The sequence below is a fragment of the Poecilia reticulata genome, chromosome 3 (assembly GCF_904066995.2).
Source record: "Poecilia reticulata chromosome 3, P_reticulata-male-v2, whole genome shotgun sequence".
Taxonomy (NCBI): domain Eukaryota; kingdom Metazoa; phylum Chordata; class Actinopteri; order Cyprinodontiformes; family Poeciliidae; genus Poecilia; species Poecilia reticulata.
The window spans coordinates 3321254-3342090 of NC_088832.1; the positions used below are offsets into that span (position 1 = coordinate 3321254).

General features: G+C 39.7%; 1 protein-coding gene across 4 annotated transcripts in view; it reads right to left on the reverse strand.

Annotated features, from left to right (window-relative positions):
* celf1 (cugbp, Elav-like family member 1) overlaps positions 1-20837 on the reverse strand; it is a 144876-nt gene that overhangs the window by 19117 nt on the left and 104922 nt on the right. For 2 of the 4 annotated variants that reach the window (XM_008405051.3, XM_008405054.3), the window contains exons 10-11: positions 13506-13691; positions 10805-10948 (exon numbers count right to left, since the gene is read on the reverse strand). In XM_008405051.3, coding sequence (XP_008403273.1) covers positions 10805-10948; positions 13506-13691 — 330 coding nt within the window. The remainder of the gene's footprint in view (positions 1-10804; positions 10949-13505; positions 13692-20837) is intronic. The other 2 variants (XM_081604924.1, XM_081604925.1) reach the window with 2 other exon arrangements.

Sequence of the window (20837 nt, forward strand, 5' to 3'; positions counted from 1 at the left end):
ATGTTTGGTTTAGTGGTAGCAAAGCGGGTTATTTTGCGGGAATGGAAATCCTCTACCCCACCCTGTTTTCAGAAATGGCTTAATGATATGATGTCCTGTATCTATCTTGAGGAAATTCAATACTCTGACAATTATCAGAAGTTTCTTGATGTGTGAGGTCCTTTCAATAGATACATACAAAATAACGGGCTAAAATGACTGTTGTATTCATCTGGACCTGTATTTTTTAAAATTTTATGTATCTTTTCTTTATTATTTTTACTGTGATTATAATTTATTGTTTTTATTTGTTATTGATATTCAATATTCCATGGTGAGCTATTTGATACAATGTCTCCAGAAATGTCTGTTGTTCGCTTGGACTCTGTCCCATGCTTAATTACCCTCTACGGTCGGAAGTGCATATCCTCGTATCCTTTTTATCAGACCTTCAGTTGTGACAGTGTTTGTTTTGTTTGGTGGATTTTTGTTTTTGTTGCTTTTGTTTACTTTTTGTTGTTTTTCTTCATGTTTCTTCTATCTTGGCTGTTTAACCTTGAAAAATCATAAATAAATATAAATATATAAAAAAAAATGGAGGCATTGGTTAGAAGGCAGAGATACACCTGTGACAGCCTGGACAAACCATAAAAACCTGTCCTACCTTCAGTGAGCTAAGAGACTCAACCCTAGACAGTCCTGTTGGACCCTATTTTTCTCTAGATTCAATCTCAACATCAGTTACCGTTCAGGAAGACGTAAAGTCAAACCCAATGCACTTTCACGACAGTTTTCCCCTGACAATTCAGAAGAATTGTCACTGCTGAACCTGTCCTTCTGCACTCTTGCACTGTGGTAAGTCTTAAATGGGACATTGAGAGACTCCTTCAATAAGCCTCAGTGCCGGAGCCCGCCACAGGCAGGGGTCCCGCTAACCATCTTTTTGTCCCGTCCAGGGTTCGTTCCCATGTTCTCAGTGGGCTCACAACTCCCAGTTCTCCTGTCACCATGGAGTCAGCCGCACCATTGGGCTACTGCGTCGATACTTCTGGTCGCCTTTCCTCAATAAATATACCAAGGATTTAATCTCCGCCTGCACGGTCTGTGCCTGAGGGAAGAGTTCTCATCGTCCTCCTGCAGGTTTGCTTCAACCCCTTCCTTGTCCCAAGTTGGCTTTGGTCCCACATCTCACTAGACTTTGTCACCTGTCTTCCAACTTCTAACAAAAATGGTGATCCTTACCATCATAGACAGGTTCTCTAAAGCTTGTCATCTAGTTGCTCTCAACAGACTTTCCTCAACTTCCACAACGGCCAGAATCCTGTTCTTTCACATCTTCAGACTTTATGGAATTCCCACTGAGACTCTTTCTGACTGAGGGCCTCAATGTATGTCTCAGGTTTGGAAAACATTCTGCTCTTCCCTCGGGGAAAAACCCCAGCTTACTTCAAGAGGAACACAGAATCAAATGGTCAGCATGAACGTTTGAATCAAGAACTTGAAAATGCTCTTTGTTGCATCTGTGCGAACAACCCAAACTCCTGGAGCCTCCATTTACCTCAGGAACTGCTGGAGAATTTGGGACCAGACCAAAGCAGCACTTGACCGAACTTTGGCTCAAAACAAGACTTGCTGATCGCAGACACTCTCCGGCTCCCGCCTATCACCCAGGCCAGAAAGTCTGGTTCTCTTCTAAAGATTTTCCCTTAAAGGCATACTAAGAAACTCTCTCCCACGTTTCTTGGGCCATTTCTTGTCCAATCTGTCATCAGTACATCTGCAGTTCGTCTGCAACTTCAATTGCATTTTCGAGTCCATCCTGTTTTCTACATTTCCCAAATCAAAGCAGTCTGGATCTGACTTCCTGGGGGGAAGACATCCCTAATCAGCATCGGGGATGCTCATCTGAGCTTATTGCAATTCACAGCTTAAGTCTTCTGCTGGGGCCCGAGTGCCAAAGAACTTTAATTTATTCATTTCAATAAACCTTTTTAATTGCTGTTTTTCTCCATCTGAGTCTCTCCAGATTGAAATGTCAATATGTCATAAACAGCATCTCTCCTTAAACTGGAGCTTAAAATTGTACGGAAGACGAGACGCTAACCAGCTTTTTCAGTACAAGCTAGGCTACATGATGGTTGTTTCCATGGTAACTGATAGACTCAAACCTTCGTCATAATGCGATAATTGAAATCTTTCCAACCATACTTACTTACAGAGTATATGAACGTTAATCTTCTTACCTTTTATAAAGTGTTCGCTGCAAATCCACGGTTACACCAAGAGCTGCCAGGCGTTATGATTGACGGTTGCTATCAATCGCTGCATATTTCCTTGTTAAAAGTTCTAAAATAAAATGACAAGTTTGGTTTTCACCCTGTTTGTGCAGCCAATAATGTAGTACCTTGTGACCATCTTTACTGCAAAATCAACTAAATAAAAGCGATATTAGACTACTATATGTACTTTTTATGATGGGCTTTACAGGAGTGCATAGGTTGTTTTGACGTCCATAATGGTGGAGTGGGGGGAGTTTTGAAGAAAGTGACGTCACGTGCAAAGGGTCATATTGCCACATGGACCTTACCAAGCCGCCCAGAAACGCCCCTCGAAAGTCCCACGTGACTTCATGTCTCACATTAACCTCCTAGCAGAGCTTAGCTTCTATGGGATTTTTCGTTTCGACTGACTGCAGAGTATTTCTGAGTCGATTAGTTTAGCATTTCTGCCGGATTTTCACAAAATATCAGCCATGACAAGGGAACCAACAAGTTCATGTCAGCTTTTTTGGACAACATCAAGATGTTTTAGCCACGCGATGCCTCCAACATTGTGCGAGGTGCAGCTAAATGCTACCAGTCGATGAGGAACACAGCAGATCCTCAGACCCTCAGCATAAATATAGCCGTGGACAAGATCACTGATGGCTGTTGTTCTTGCAAGGTTGGGTAAGTCGGACATTCATGGTTTTGAGGGTTCAAATGTGCCTAGGATTTATACACAGTACTCGGAGCTAGCGTGGCTAACACGATTCCAGTTTAGTAAAAAGCCTTTTCAGGTGAAATAAAATCTTTAATGTATGTCAGATATGGTACACATTGCATATTGATCTGTTCAGCTAAAGTAAGGCTGTGTAACAGACAGGCTTCAGGATGTATAAGTTGTATCGGTACTGCCATTATGCTGTACTTGGCTAAAAGGTTTTCATAATGGATGTGTTTATTATTGACTTTCTTTTTTCATTCACTAAACACAAAGAAAGCAAAGCAATAATACTTACGCCAGCAGACACTTTGTTCTTTTTGATCCTATGACGGTCGAGCTCCAAATGCGGTCGTTCACAAGCTTTGATCCAAGCAAGACATTCCGTTTCAGATTTTAGAAATCTGTGAATTTTAGTTCCACAAACACAATCAGGATACCTGACATCGCCTGTAGAGATACCCCACTGACGGAAAACCATTTTTTTTCGAGTCCTGACGCAAAAACTTTCTGTCAGTCTGGTAGTCCACAATGTATATTAGCATGAGTTTGTGAGCCGGTAACCCACGTGATAGCTGCGCTGTGACGTAAAATGGGCATTAGCCAAAGAAAGGCGGACCTGTGGTAAGGTCCATTGGTTTTCTTTATCCACTTGTGTTTATTTACTTAATTAAAAGTGTAAGGGTTTGATTTGAACATCAATAAGTGTCCTTATAACAAAAATAGGATGTTTAAGTTACCTTTGTGCTGGCTAACATATGGCAGTTCCCATCCTTCATTCAACTGCATGTACCAGGAAGAAGCCTGCTCCAATATTCAAAACAGCTGGCACCTAATCACCTCATGATGGGTGGAGAGTATAAAGGGAGACTTTCTCACCTGGTTGCTTTATGCTGGCATTTGGTCACACATCATTGGGAAGGTCGCTTGTGTAGCGTGCAGGTCTAAAACTTTAACATCAGTAAGTAATGTTTCTCCTTCTGCATAAGACCTACAATTTCAGTGCTTGACTTGAATTGTTTAAATCTAGAAACCACTGGAAGCTTGGTACTGGGGTGTGGCTGCAATTCTCCCTCCCCAGTGCAGTTTTAACATAACGTGTATGTATTGTTTTATTGCACCCATACAGCTCCATAACGCAACAATGACAGTTATTTATATATAGAACATATTGGAAAGCTGATCCTGGTTTGGGTTTAGTCATCCAGCTCTGGTAGGTGACAATGGTTTCCTCTGCCTTCCACCTTCTTCTGTAAGTCACCTAAACCTTTTGATTTAATTCCAGACACTGCTGCAGCTCGCTGGAGATCCTGCTGTTTTATTTCACTGCTTGGTTTCATTTTTTTTGTTTAAGTTTACCTTGTTTCATCGTTTGACTGTTTCATTTTTGTAACTACTTTGTTTAATTTTTGTCTCGTTTGGTTTTTTTGGTTTAAATTTGTTACTTTGGAGCATTCTATTGTTTTGTGGCCTCCAGCTTTGCTGCAGGTAGCAGCCTTGGGTTCTTTTAGACCAGTGTTTCTCAACCTTTTTTGGGCCTGCGCCCCCCTAGCCTTTATCCAGGTCCCTCACCGCCCCCCACTAAAAAATGTGTAGGCTACTTTGTACTGACAATTATTTTATTATTAATGTTACTATCCTTATTGTAGATGTTTTGAATCGGCGCACCGTTTATGTTCCCCGTACACTTCTGCGCGCCTTACGCTCCTTCACCTCGCGCACATAACGGGGTAAATGTAGCGAGTTTTGCCCAAAACGTATCTGCGTCTGGAGGAGGGGGTGAGGGGGAAGCGAGCGTATGTTTCTACACTCCTTCGTGGGGGTGCCGATTTATGTTTTCGCATCGTGGTATCACCCATGGAGGGATTTATTTATTTAAATGGGTTCATTTTTCAGAGGGATACAAAGTGAGGGTATCATGATTTTAGTAATTACATGTTTATAAGAACAATTTTCTGTTGTCCTTCCATGGAAGCGGGCAGCTTTCAAACGGAAATAAAATACTTTTTAATATAAATTGCTGCTTTGACATGATTACAGAACTGCCAAAACATATGTAGCTACATAAATACCAGACAAAGTGAATCACAGCAGCGTCATCAGCCGGTGTAACGCTGAACTGATGCGGAGCTGCGCCATGAAGCTACAAACACTGAATAGAAGAAGAGCTGCCATCGATACAGTTGCAGCCAAGCATGATTTAATGTTACACAATACAGTTTTACCAAGTTGCTCAAAGTCTAAACTGGTATTGTTGTGGATTTAAGGTGTAAACTTTACCTTCGACCAAACGCCCCCCAAAGGCATCCCAGCGCCCCCCTTTTGTAAAAATGTCCGCCAGCGCCCCCTGCCGTCCTCTGAACGCCCCCTGGGGGGCGGTACCGCCCACGTTGAGAACCGCTATTTTAGACTATTCTATTAAAGTATTGATGTTTTTAATTAATTATGTTGGAGGTAACCTCATTTTAGTCTTTGGCCAAGTTTAAATGGTAGCAATTGTTTTTTTTGTATTTGCTTGTTTAACCCCATTCTTTTCTCCAGGCTGAGAGCTGAAGGTAGTGGGAGGGGCCTCCAGGGAGACTGGACCTGTGTGTTGTGCGAGTGGCAGGTGTTGGGATTTCTTCACGATTGAATGCCTGTTCACAAGTGTTTTTATTTTGGATTTATACATTTATTTTAGGAACAAGTACCCATTTGGACTGCCCTCCCCCTGCTGGTAGGCCTCAGTACTGTGCACTTCCCTTCCTATTGTGGTTCCTTATGTTTTGATTGTCTTTTTTAAAAAACAAATGATAAAATTAACTTTCGGAAAAGTCTTCTCTTTGGTCACGAACCTCGAGTGCCTACTGGCAATCTATTTCCTTGGATGCAATTCCCAAGGTGGCGTTGACAACTTCTGGTTACCCTGCTGTGAGGAGCAGAGTATCAGATTCATACCCTAGTGTCGCCATATGCATATGAGGTCAACTGTAGGTCATGTCCCATTTCTTGCATTATTTCAGACTCCTTTTTGGTTTTGGAAATGTAATAAATTGTATTCCACCCTCTAAATGTTCTGGGTAATGGCTGTTGGGATTGCACATTACTGACAGCTTGGACCATGATTATTTATTTTCCTCAATCTCTCAGATTGCAGTGTGTTTGCTATGATGCTTTGAGCACAGAGTTTGAGAGGTGCTTTAATGGCTTTCCCTCTATCAAACATGTTAACTATTTGTCTTTTATTTAGTGGAAATATTGATGTTTATGAAACTTTCTCCAAAATGACAACTATTTTCAACTCTCAAAAGTGGAAAATGACAGAGATAAAATCCAGTCCAGCACTTGGAACTGGTTGTCGGAGGAAAAGTATTTCAACTTCAAAAGATGCACCTTTAACTTGGCAGTGCCCTGTGGTTCCTCCCATTAGTTTGCCTTCTTTCACATTTAAAATATAAAACCACTATTCAGATCTATCCCAACTGACTGACACCTGCTAGCCTCAGGTTTGAAATTTCACTTCAAACTCCTCCCAGTGTCAGAAATCTCAACAAGGAAGTTGCAGCATTAGGTTTTTATCACGTTTATATGTTTACTATAACTGATGTATAAAATAAGTCAATATACACTGCTCAAAAAAATAACACATCCTAGATCTGAATGAATGAAATATTCTCATTGAATATTTTTTTCTGTACAAAGTTGAATGTGCTGACAACAAAATCACACAAAAATCATCAATGGAAATCAAATTTATTAACCAATGGAGGCCTGGATTTGGAGCCACACACAAAATTAAAGTGAAAAAACACACTACAGGCTGATCCTTTAATGTAATGTCCTTAAAAAAAGTCAAAATGAGGCTCAGTATTGTGTGTGGCCTCCACGTGCCTGTATGACCTCCCTACAACTCCTGGACATGCTCCTGATGAGGTGGTGGATGGTCTCCTCAGGGATCTCCTGCCAGACCTGGACTAAAGCATCTGCCAACTCCTGGACAGTCTGTGGTGCAACGTGACGTTGGTGGATGGAGCGAGACATGATGTCCCAGATGTGCTCAATCAGATTCAGGTCTGGGGAACGGGCGGGCCAGTCCATAGCTTCAATGCCTTCATCTTGCAGGAACTGCTGACACACTCCAGCCACATGAGGTCTAGCATTGTCCTGCATTAGGAGGAACCCAGAGCCAACCGCACCAGCATATGGTCTCACAAGGGGTCTGAGGATCTCATCTCGGTACCTAATGGCAGTCAGACTACCTCTGGTGAGCACATGGAGGGCTGTGCGGCCCTCCAAAGAAATGCCACCCCACACCATTACTGACCCACTGCCAAACCGGTCATGCTGAAGGATGTTGCAGGCAGCAGACCGCTCTCCACGGCGTCTCCAGACTCTGTCACGTCTGTCACATGTGCTAAATCTGAACCTGCTTTCATCTGTGAAGAGCACAAGGCGCCAGTGGCGAATTTGCCAATCCTGGTGTTCTCTGGCAAATGCCAAGCGTCCTGCACGGTGTTGGGCTGTGAGCACAACCCCCATCTATGGACGTCGGGCCCTCATACCATCCTCATGGAGTCGGTTTCTAACCGTTTGTGCAGACACATGCACATTTGTGGCCTGCTGGAGGTCATTTTGCAGGGCTCTGGCAGTGCTCCTCCTGTTCCTTCTTGCACAAAGGCGGAGGTAGCGGTCCTGCTGCTGGGTTGTTGCCCTCCTACGGCCTCCTCCACGTCTCCTGGTGTACTGGCCTGTCTCCTGGTAGCGCCTCCAGCCTCTGGACACTATGCTGACAGACACAGCAAACCTTCTTGCCACAGCTCGCATTGATGTGCCATCCTGGATGAGCTGCACTACCTGAGCCACTTGTGTGGGTCGTAGAGTCCGTCTCATGCTACCACGAATGTGAAAGCACCACCAACATTCAAAACTGACCAAAACATCAGCCAGACAGCATAGGTACTGAGAAGTGGTCTGTGGTCCCCACCTGCAGAACCACTCCTTTATTGAGTGTGTCTTGCTAATTGCCAATAATTTCCATCTGTTGTCTTTTCCATTTGCACAACAGCAGGGGAAACTGATTGTCAATCAGTGTTGCTTCCTAAGTGGACAGTTTGATTTCACAGAAGTTTGATTTACTTGGAGTTATATTGTGTTGTTTAAGTGTTCCCTTTATTTTTTTGAGCAGTGTAGTTTATTTTACAATTTTTATATCTTTGTGTCCTGTGGTAGTTCTCAGCTGGCTAGTGAGAGAAAAAGTAGATCTTGGTTTGGTCTCAAAAAGTTTGAGCACCTCTGTTCTAAACCTTCAACTTGCATATTGGACCCATTCCCAGAAAAAAAATTATTTAAGGAGGTTTTCCCTTTGATTACTGCCCATATGGTAGCTATGATCAGGGGCACCATATCCACCTTATTCCTTGGGGGCTTACTGGGGAAACGATTATGGGTCTTACTTCCGGCGCCCACCGGAAGTAGCAGTATTTCATTGTACTTTGTAGGGTTTTTTGCTAATCTATATTTGTGATAGAAGTTACATCTCTCTTTTCAGTTATAACACAATATTTAGTAAATCTTGTTTACGGTTATGCCGTCTGCTATCAGAGAGCTGCACAGTAAAGAGGAGTTTAATCATGGGGAGCGACAGGAACACGATCGTTAAGTTTTGTAACGTAATGATCGTGACTTAGCAGCAATGCTAACAGCTCGTTTCTCTGAACAAGTGACAGTAATAAAGAGAAAAGCAGAGAAGCTGGTCAGAGATCTGCTTCTCTGGTTACTGCGCAAACAGTATAAAACACCAGAACTACACCATATTAGCTTGGTGTGATGTGAATTTTATTTTTTGTTTGAATTTTAAAAATAATAAAATTCACAATCTGAGTCCTTATCATAATGTTTGTGCCAGAAACATAAGACAAAATAAAATATCTGGGCTCATTTAGTCCATCACAACCAGATTCTCGAGGTTCTCCGTTGCTGAGTGTCGCTGCAAATCAGTGGAGAAATGACCGTAGTTGCTGCGCTCCTGACCATAATACGGAGAATCTCCCCACTGGACTAGAACCAAACTGAATCACACATTAACCTGTCATAGAGAGCAACTTTCCACTGGAAAGTGTCTGCCCTTTCGGAGCTCGGGTAATTGTTGTACTGTCCGTGGCTGTACTTTAATAATCAGACCAAGTGTAGTTTGTGGCAGCAACAGGTGTGTCTTGAACATGCTCCCAAACCAAAAGTGGTAGTTTTCATTGCCTACTGACAGATAAGGACACAAAAAGAATTTGGCTAAAAATTCTAAACTTGGAGAGAGAACCCAAAGTGCTTTATGTGTTCTTGTTTCATTGTGTGGATAGAAAGCCAAGGGAAGAAAACTGCATCTGAAGCAATGGAGTCAGTGAAGTATTTTGCTAATGCAGGTTATTTATGACCATTGCTTCAAGTCGCCATCCCTCTCCGCATTAGCTGTAGGTAGCGGTAAAACAATATTGCCACATGCAAGCTGTGATAGCTGGAGTTCCCACATGTTTTAGACCTAAAGCCTCTGTGGGAAGCCGGTTAGCGAGTTGTTAACATTTAAACAAATGGTGGTTCCGGTTAGCAGCGGAAGTCGCGCCCATAAATGGCACAAAGCCTCATGGGGCCTAGGAAGGCCCCATGAGGTGGATAAGGTGGATAGGGGGGGAGAGGTTAGGACAATTCCAAGGGCCCCTAACTGACAGGGACCCTCTCACAATTTTTTTTTTCTTATAGAAATAGAAAAAAATTGGGCGCCCTGTTAATTACAAAATTAATCATAGAGTTTTATAAAACTTTTTAGCAGTAAAAACGAAATGTTACCACTCCCAGACCAAAAAGCACACATCCACATTTGCACTGAACTCCCCCTGGATCTGCATGAAATGCTTCCTTCCTGCTTAGCGTTTGACGGTGACGGTGTTCAGCAGCAGTCAGTACAAGACAAGAATGACTGCGGCAGTTACTATGCTGCCAAGGAAAAATATAAAGTCAGGGTTTCAAAAAGAAAGAGAGAAAAAAGACAAGAACGTCAAATTATAGCCCAGTTTTTCTCCAAGAGAGGTGGGTAGACTATAAGACTGTCAACCATGTAGCATAATTAGCTTAGCTACAGACTACTGTTTGCCTCCGGTTCACTAATATGTAATGAATGAAGGAAAGAATTTAACAACATATTGATATATTTTATTTGTACCTGTACCTCTTACCACACTTAACAGATGAGTCAGACAGCAGCATCTATAGTCCCAATACCAGCATAACCCCTCCTCCATGCTCCAGTGTAAAAGGTAAAATCCACGTAGACTTTGTTCAATCTATGTGGATTTTTCCTGTCTCTCTACTCTTTTTACAATTACACAACAAAAACTATTTATTTATTACTCAGAAATTCAAACAATCTTGATCAAATCTTCCATTAGCACACTTAGCAGTAAGTGAAGGAGGTTGATTGACAGCGCTAAGACCCTCCTCCTGGTTCTGATTGGTTGTTTTTTGGTCAGAATGGTGCATTTCTTTAGACAGCAGTAGCAGCTCAAGGATGAGGTGGAGAAGATTGATCTTTTCACAGATTATCTTTTTAGCAAACTATCACAACATGGAGACAGCTTTAACAAATGTGGAAAAAGTAGCTTGTATAATGAGCTCATCTGGCTGAGAGCCCAGATGAGGCTCTGGCTCTAGTCATTTTCTTTTAATTCAGAAGTTAACATGCATTTTGTAATTTTGTGAATATTTACCTTTACAATGTAACTCCAAAATGACACCACAGGCACAGCTTCTTCAAGATGGGCGCTTCCACAGGAAAACATGCAATTTGTTATGCAATTAGGAGTTTACATAGACTCACCAAAACATTTGCTAAGGTTGGTCTGTTTGTCAATGAAAATCTTTGCTGAGATCACGTTTCCAAAAGGTAAAAACATCTGCAGCAGATCCTGGTCTCCAAACTCCTGAGGCAGGTGATAAATGAAAAGGTTTGCTCCCTCTGGGCCTACAGAACAAAAAGAGCATTTGTCAAAATAAACAGGAATCGCAATCCACAATACCATTAAAAATATTGGTGTCCTTACATATTTCGTCTGTATTTACTTTTTCTTGCTCTTGTTTCATGTAAACAATCACATTTTAATTATTAGACAAAGATAAGATGCACATTTCAGTTTATTTCATATAATGGGCAGATGATAGACAGCTTTGAGTTTTTCCCCCTCAGGGAAATTGTCGTCTCCATCTCCCATACAGAACTCTTACATATACATAAAAAAAACCATTAAACCCACCAATCTTACAAACCATCTGTTTCTGTTGTATTCCTGTTCACCCTCTTCCCACTGAGAAGTTGGACACCATAAATACATGAGGGACAAAGGAGTTCCTCAGCCTGTCGGTCCTGCACTTTAGAAGAAGTTCAGTCTCCCACTGAACCTGCTTTCCTGGCTGCTGATGACAGACTGAAGAAGGTGGCTGGCATTGTCCATAATAGCCTGGAGTTTCTGCTATGTTCTCCTCTCTGCTACTGTTGCTAGAGAGTCCAGCCTCGTACCAACCACTGAGCCAGCCTACTTAATTTGTTTCTCCAACCTGGAAAGGTCTGCCTTGGAAATTCTTCCGCCCCAGCACACTACAGTGCATCATCATCATCATCATCAACTTTAAGTATAAAGTGCTTTAACACTATAAAGAAAGCATTAAAAAACAACAGGGTGATAAAGCCACCCCAGCAGCTTTCCACAGATGTGTAAAGATCTCAGCCTCCTCAGGGAATACACTCCTTCTCAGGCCTTCAATTTGACAAAGCAGATACTCCCAGGATGGCATCTCACAAGAACTCCTGTCAGACTGTGGTCCCCAGTTTGTCTCCCAAGTTTGGAAACAGTTCTGTTCTGTCATTGATGTCAAAGTCACACTCAATTCAGATTATCATCCCCAATCAAATGGGCAAACTGAAGGAATGAATAGAGAAGCAGACTTCACCCTCAGATGTCTCACCTCCACTAATCCATCCGACTGGCGCCAGTTCTTACCCTGGGTAAAGTTCACAAAACCTAAAGTGTAAATAAAGTGCAATTTTTTGGAAAGTGTGTCTTCTGTTATATCTGGCATAAAATTAAAAGAATCTCAGAGAAATATCATATCAACAAAATGTACAAGTAGGCATTGCAGTGACTTTAAAAAATTTTAAAGTCACTGCATTGCCTACTTGTACATTTTAGAACCAATAGGAAGGTTCTTGAAAAGACTTTTAAAGGCCTTGATGGTTATTGTCCCATTTGTTCTTGAATTGTGCTGCTTAGGGTGGCAGCACATTGGAGTAGCTCTGATACTTTCATTAAGATTTTTTTCTGTTTTCTAACATTTGTTCCTTATTGTTTTGGATTGCCAGTACTTCTTATACTTACACTTTATACTTGTGTTACTTTGCTATGATGCATAACCATAGCAACAGGGAGGTGTACAGCAGGGAGCAGCTGATTAACATTGCAAGACCTGACATAATATCAAAACTGAAGTATTAATGCCATTAATACAGGACACTCTGATGTTAGCCAACTGTCTGCAATCATTCAATGAATTTTTGAATGAATTTTTACAAATGACATTCACTGTTTTGTATTTGATGACGTCAAATAAAAACACAACTAAATGTCCAGTGGTTGTTTGCTGTGGACGTTCAGCGAATGTCTAGCATTTGGTGACCGTCCATAGATGTTATTCAGCCCCCATTGGTAGAATGTCTGCAGACAACATCCGCTGGACATTTAATGGCATTAAATTTTGATATCCATCTAACATCATTGTTCCCCTAAGTTTCAAGGCAACATTTAGGGGGTGTTGTCTGAATGTTCAATGCCAGCTGGGTACTGCAGACTTTCATTCTCAGACATGTGCAATATAAATTTTTTCATCTCAAATACATTTGTCACACAGTACAGTGCGATACTTTTTACCATTTCCACTAAATATATTTGCAAGGTTAGAGGAGAAGCAAGTCAGTCAACATTTCCAACAATTTTAAGATTTTTGTCGGACAATTGTCAGATATGTCTGCAATGTCCAAAGTGTTTTCACAAACTCTGCAGCAAAAAACTAAACAGGTTCTAAGCGAATTACCCTGTAGTAACTTCAGAGATCTTGAACAGTATCACTCCCTACAGAACACGCCGCCACCCCATCATAGTTGTGATGACTCCCACAATGCCCTGACTAGCTGACAACCTCAACATCTTCTGCATGTTTTAAACCCAGCCATTCACATTTATAACCCGCTTACCAACATACATCAGCAACATGTGGTGTGCTGATGTATTTGTCTTCTGTCAATTGCATCTTCTCTCTCTCTCTCTCTCTCTCTCTCTCTCTCTCTCTCTCTCTCTCTCTCTCTCTCTCTCTCTCTCTCTCTCTCTCTCACCGGTTTGTCTAAAAATGTATCATCAGTACCAAGAGTTTAGTTTATGCTAAATTCCTATGTTAAATGACTACCTGCACCCATCACCAACAACTCTACAATTCTATTATTCTGTTTTCAACTCCTAGTTGATTAAACTCACCTTCCTTTTGGCTTCCAGCAGCTGACACGTTTTGCTGGGATAGCAGGCTCTGATTATAGAAGTTGGGTAGGGCAGCAGCTGCATACTGCTGAATACCTGAGTAGGCTTGGCTCAGCGCCTCCGCTGTATTACCTGAGCCATGAGACAAGCCACCAGAAGAAAAGTTGCCATTTATTGTTGCCATGCCTGTATCAATTACACAAAAAAATAGGATTTTTTTTTCTCCAAAAGTAAATTTGATTCCTACCAAGCAATATGTCAGTGTTTCACAACCCTGGTCCTCAAGGCAAACTGTCCTGCATGTTTTAGACGTTTCCTTGCTTCAGCCCAGCTGATTTCATTTGAAGTCAGATTAACAGGCAATTGCTGAACTACAATCAACTAAATCAAGAGTATTAAAGCACAGAGATATCTAGAACTTGCAGGGCAGTGTGCCTTGGGGAGCAGGGCTGGGAAACACTGCAATAAGTAACAATGTCAGGAGAGTCAGTGTTGATAATACAGTGCCTGGAAAGTATTCACCCTTCTACTGAGAGATCCAGGTAAGCTACACAGAAAACGTTTGTAGACTACAATGTGTTGTTTTTGTCTTTGACTTAGTGGATAAGTCAGAGTCTAAACTGGTAATAGAGAATTTATATTGGGAAAATGGCTGCTCACCTCCAATTCCCACAAACCATGAAAGATTTTGCCAAGAAGAATGGAGTGAAATTGCAGTGTCCAGATATACAGTGCCTTGTGAAAGTATTCGGCCCCCTTGAACATTTCAACCTTTTGCCACTTTTCAGGCTTCAAACATAAAGATCTAAAATTATTATTTTGTGAAGAATCAATAACAAGCGGGACAAAATCGTTAGGTGAAACAACATTTATTGGATATTTTAAACTTTTTTAACAAATAAAAAACTAATATTTCCTCCTTGTGTAATATTATTCGCCCACCTTGCGTTAATACTTTGTAGCACCACCTTTTGGTGCAATTACAGCTGCAAGTCGCTTGGTTTTGTCTCCATCAGTTTTGCACATGGAGAGACTGAAATTCTTGCCCATTCTTATAATTGTAATTTGTAATTTAGTAATTTATTTCAGACAAACTTTTCACCGACAGTGTAGAACAAACACAAAGTACATAATACATTTCTAGAAGACACATCACATCGGTGATTATGAGTCTGAAAAGTAGTATGAAGAAGTATAACTTATATAATCATACCCCTTTTCCAGCTGTAATTTATCACATTATTTTCAGTTTCCAATATCCTTCCTGACAAAATGAAATAATAATTGTAGTAATATTTCCTCAGCCAAATGAAAGTACTGCATACACACATACACATTTGTACACATACAAATGTGTATGTGTGTATGTTTTCTCTTATACATATTCACATATACATACACCTATACACACATACATACATACACCCATATACACACCCATCTGCTTATATACAAAATACACAACTATTTACATACCTTTATACATTTACCCACACCTGCACAGACCTGCACCCACTTGATGAAATCATACTTAGTTTTAATTCCCAGCCAGGATTTTCCCCCTTGTTCTTCCTTGTACCTTTGAATAACAGCTATTTTGAGACCTTTCTTAAAATATCTCATGCTTGGACTTTGCTTCAGCTCTTTAGAGAGTTTATTCCAGATCTTCACACCAACACCAGAAATGCACATTATTTTCATTGTTGTTCGAGCCTTCAAAGTTCTGAAATTGAGGTTTTCTCTATAGTCATATCCTCCCACTCTATCAGAAAATAATTTTTGAATATTTTCTGGCAATATTTTGTTTCTGACTTTAAACATAATCTATGCAGTTTGAAACTCTACCAAGTCAGTGAGTTTCAGTGAATAAGAATCTATGAATAGATTGTGGGTATGACAATAAAAATCAGCGTTATGAACTAAACGGATGGCTCTTTTCTGTAATGTGCATAATGATTGAAGTGACGTTCTGTAAGTGTTGCCCCAAATTTCCACACAGTAACATAGATATGGTAAGATAAGTGAACAGTACATAATATATAGGGCAGAGGAGTTTAAATATTTTCTAGCATTAGAAAGAACTGCAATACTTCTTACAATCTTAGATTGGACATATTTTATGTGAGGTTTCCAACAGATCTTATTTTGAATCAGTACTCCCAAAAACCAGATTTCAGTCACTCTCTCCACAGTCATATTATCAATTTTTATTTGTAAATCACTCTTCTCTTTACACTTACCGAACAACATAAACTTTGTTTTATCTAAATTTAGCAACAATTTGTTAATTTTAAACCACTCTTTCAGTTTATATAACTCTAGATTCATTTCAAGCAACAACTGTCGTAAATTTTCACCCGTACCAAATATGTTTGTATCATCAGCGAATAGTACAAAGTTAAGTCTCTTGGAGACCTTACATATATCATTTATATACAAAATAAACGATTTTGGCCCCAATACTGATCCCTGGGGAACACCACAAACAATGTCCATGCATGAGGACTGGACATCACCCAACTGCACAAATTGTTGCCTATTGCTGAGATAACTTTTCATCAAATGCAATACTACTCCTCTTAGACCATAACACTCAAGTTTTCTGAGGAGTATGTCATGATCAATTGTATCAAATGCTTTTTTTAAATCAATAAACACCCCAACAGCATGTTTCTTTTTATCTAATGCACTGGTCACCTCTTCTATTAAATGCAGAACTGCCATCGCTGTGGATCTTTGTGGCCTAAATCCATACTGACTTTCAGTCAGTAGATGATGTTTATTAATAAATCTTTCTAATCTAACAACAAATATTTTTTCCACAATTTTGGAAAATTGTGGAAGTAATGAAACAGGCCTGTAATTTGTGAAATCATGTCTATTCCCAGATTTATATAGTGGGATGACTTTCGCAATTTTCATTTTTTGTGGAAATATTCCTGTTTGAATTGACAGGTTACAGATATATGTTAGCGGTTGAATAATTTCCACAATCACCTTCTTAATTATTATCATATCGATGCCGTCATAATCAGTTGACCTTTTATTTTCACATTTATGTACTATATCTATGATCTCATTTTCCTCCGCTGCTGTAAGAAACATGGAATCTGGATTTCTAACTAATACATCATTTAGTATTTCATGTCCTGTGCTGCAGGATTTCCTCAGCCAATTTAGGGCCCACACTTACAAAGTATTTATTAAAATTATGAACTATCTCTTCCATGTTATTTAAATGTTTATCTCCATTGTTTGTAAAGTATTGTGGATAACTAACATGTTTGGAGTTTTTTCTAATAACACTGTTTAAAATATTCCAGATACCTTTAATATTTTTTTTATTTCTGTCCAACTGTTTACTATAATAATCTTGTTTTGCTAATCGTAAAACAGTAGTCAATTTGTTCTTATATTTCTTGTATTTATTTTCTGCCCCAGTGGATCTATGCCTTATGAAGTCTCAATATAACTTATTCTTTTTTTTTACAGGCATTTTGCAATCCCTTTGTGATCCATGGAGTTTCAGAATATTTATTTGCAGAAATAGACTCTACATTCGGACAATTTTTCTCATATAATGATTTAAAAATATTCAGAAAATTATAATTTTCTCCCAGTTTTGTTTAGATAATTCATCTTTAAATACATTTATAGATTTTTTCGTCCTTAATCTTTTAATAATTGGATTATTTTTAGTCTTGACTTTCATGTGCCAGATATCACAAACAACAAAAACAGGTAAATGATCACTGGTGTCATGAACTAACAATCCACTTATTGTGTTGTCTATTAAATTTGTAAATATGTTATCTATTAATGTAGCTCTATTGGCTGTGATTCTGCTAGGTCTCGTAATTTGAGGGAAAAGGCTCAGACTACATGTAGTATTAATAAACTCTTCAGTCAATTTGTGATTGTTGACATTCAGCAGATCAATATTAAAGTCCCCACAAATAAAGTAGTTCTTTGAAGTTATAGCTGTATGTTTTCTCAAACCATTCTGTGAAGAGATTCATGTTAGAACCAGGAGTCCTATATATACAGATAACAATTACATTTTTATTTTTTTCCATATATATTTCAACTGTTAAACATTCAAAAATATCTTTAACCACATTAGTCATGTTTTCAATTTGCTTATATCTAAAACTGCTGTCCACATATACAGCTACTCCTCCACCAATCTTTCCGTCTCTATTAATATAACTAAATTCATAACCATCTAATTCAAAATCGGCTCCCTTGTTAGAAGTAAGCCAGGTTTCAGAAATAGTGATGACACTAAAAGGTTGTTTAAATTGGCTTAAACAGTCCTTGATGTAGTTAAAGTTCGCATATAAGTTTCTGCTGTTGAAATGTATTATGGAGAATTTATTGTCTGCATTAACTGTTATATTGTATTGTTGAGTCGAGTAGTAGCAACAGTTATTCCCAATGTTATAGAAAAAGTTGTTTTCTGGGTCCAAATTCTTTTCCTTGTCCTGACTCTTATATTCAGTGTAGTCAAAAGTTTTCAGTTCCGGGTAATCAGCTTTAGTTAGAGGTGTTAATGTTGTGTCCATAGATGTTGAGGACAACATGTTGTTTAACTGACACATGGTGATTGAGTGTCATGTGCAATCACCTGAGATCCCAGAAATAACGCAAAGCATCCAGTTGTACTTATCCAGGTCAGCGATGTCCCGAACAACCAGAACCTTTGCCTCCTCTGGAGTTCCATTAAGTTTAACAAAAACCTTACAATTTGTTGTCCATGTTGATTGGATCCTTCCTTGTTTTCTCAGAAACCGAGCCTTTCTGGCGACATCAGCATTCTTCTTGGTCAAGTGCTCATTAATAAATACATCAGATCCTTTCAGCAATCTGCCTTGTTTTAACAGAGCAAACTTGTATTTCCTCTTTGTGAATCTCATGATGATGGCAGATTTATCACCTTTTCCTCTTCTCGGAAGCGGGTGGCATGCTTCCACAGTGTCACAGTCCACCTCTATCCCCTTGGTCCGGAGGAAAGAAGTCACCTGTTTCTCTGTGGAGTCGAGCACTTCGACCGATGGTTCACCAACCGTACCAGGTGCAGCCACTGCGCTGGCATACGAACAGGGCTTAACTCTAAGTCCAGTGATGATCACATCATTTATCTTACTGTATTGCTCCAAATCGGCCACTCGGTTCTCCAATGCAGCGATTCGTTTATCCTTTTCCTCATTAGAAAGTCTCAACGACTTCACTTCTTTCACTAAGTCCAAAATGTTGTTTTGATGCAGCCGTATAGCTGTCACTTCCTCCGAGAGAAAATCCAGGGATTTCTTAATGTCATCAAGATCCTCTGAAGCTTGAGTCTTTCTGGGTCCCATTCTCTTTCAATTTCACTTTTTATTTTATTTATTTAGTCTCCAATGCAAATTCCCAGCCACTGCTTACGAGTTACCTTCCAGATTTCCGCTGCTTACCGGCTTCCAGTTAGCTTATAGTTAGCTTTCACTGCTTACAGGCTAGCTTCGGTTAGCCGTTAGCCCAACCGCCACCTTTCTTTTGTCGACACGGATGGTCGACAATGATCGGAGTCTTCTTCTTCACTTGGATCAGCACCGGCTTGAGCTCCTCAGGATACGCGAGGCTGACTCTAGCCTTGGATTGAGATCTTCTTTAGCATAGCTTGGGTCGGGTCTCACAGCGGCGCTTCCTCGCAGTTTGGTGTTGCTTCTCCGCAGCACTCGGAAGTTAGCTTGGACTAAAGGTCTTGTCGAATTGTCATAAAAACAGCGAAACAAGCTCAAATGAGAAACAGAGGCAACCCAGCGAAACCTTGCAAAACAGCTGGAGCTCAGTGAGGTTGGATGGAGAGCGCTTGTGAACAGCAGTTTTCAGCTCTTTTCCACAGGTGCTCCATTGGATTCAGATCTGGACTTTGACTTGGCCATTCTAACACCTGGATACGTTTATTTGTGAACTGCTCCATTGTAGATTTTGCTTTATGTTTGGGATCATTGTCTTATTGGAAGATAAATCTCTGTCCCAGTCTCAGGTCTTTTGCAGACTGCAACAGATTTTCTTCCAGAACGGTTCTGTATTTGGCTCAGTCCATCTTCCCATCAATTTTAACCATCTTCCCTGTTCCTACTGAAAAAAGGCAGGCCCAAACCATGGGCAAAAGGTGGCAAAAGGTTGAAAAGTTCAAAGGGGCTGAATACTTTTGCAAGGCGCTGTACAATCTGGATTGAGAACTATCCACATAAACTCTGTGCTCTTTTCACTTTGAAATCAAATTTTATTTTGTAATTTTGTTCATAAAGATGATGGATTTATAAAAGCAATAAAAAGGGTAAACATCCAAAGGAGTGAATTTATAGACAGTGAATTTGTTTCTTTCATCAACAAGGTTTGTGAGAAAATAGTAGAAAACTGAAAATTTAAACATTTTATATAAAACAGACCCATAGTAAAATAAAAACATAGTGGTTTACTTTAAAATATTCTTTACAGTTAGAATGAAAACACATAAGCACAAATATGAATATTTGATTCAACTTGTGTAGCATTCAGTCCTGTTATGGTTCCAGTATTTCCTTTGGTCACCATTCTCTGATGTTGATTACAACACTCACTTGTGGGACCCGGAAATTCAGCCATAACACGGGGGTGAAAAATTTTACTCAGTAATTTACTTAAAAACAGAGCAGCAAAACCACATTGGAACTGGATCCTCAACTGCAGCACAGTGAGGGGGATAGTAAAGATTGGTGATCTAAGTAACACTCCAAATTAAACTTTTGGTACGTGGTGAATACAAAAACCTGTTCTGCCAATAAGTTGAACTGCATTGATAAAAGGCAAATGGATGAGAACCAAAGAAGGAAAAGAGCTGATGGGCAATGAAGACAGCTTGTGCTTATGCTATAGCACATTTGTGCTTGTGCTATAGCAGTTTTTGCTTATTAACTGTAATTACTCCTAAAATAATAATGCATAAATATCAACATTGGCTTGGTCAAGGCTGAAATATTCCACATCAAAAATATTGCATTTTGCTGTTTATTTTTGAAAAATATTTTAAAAATTTGGATTTTCTCCTTAAAAAACTGAGGACTTGTTTGGACAAAAAGGTATAAAACATTAAAAATATGGAAAACTTTGTGAAGTTGTTGAAAAGGTTAAATGCAGTAAAAATGAAAAAAAATAATAAATGTAGATTTTTTTTATTACAGTTTGAAAAGATGAATCATTTCGAGTGATAAAGGATAAAAGTGTCAGTGTTTGCTTTTAACTGTCATTACTCCAAAAAATATAATATATAGTTAAATCTGCAAGCAACCTCGTAGGGCTGTGGCA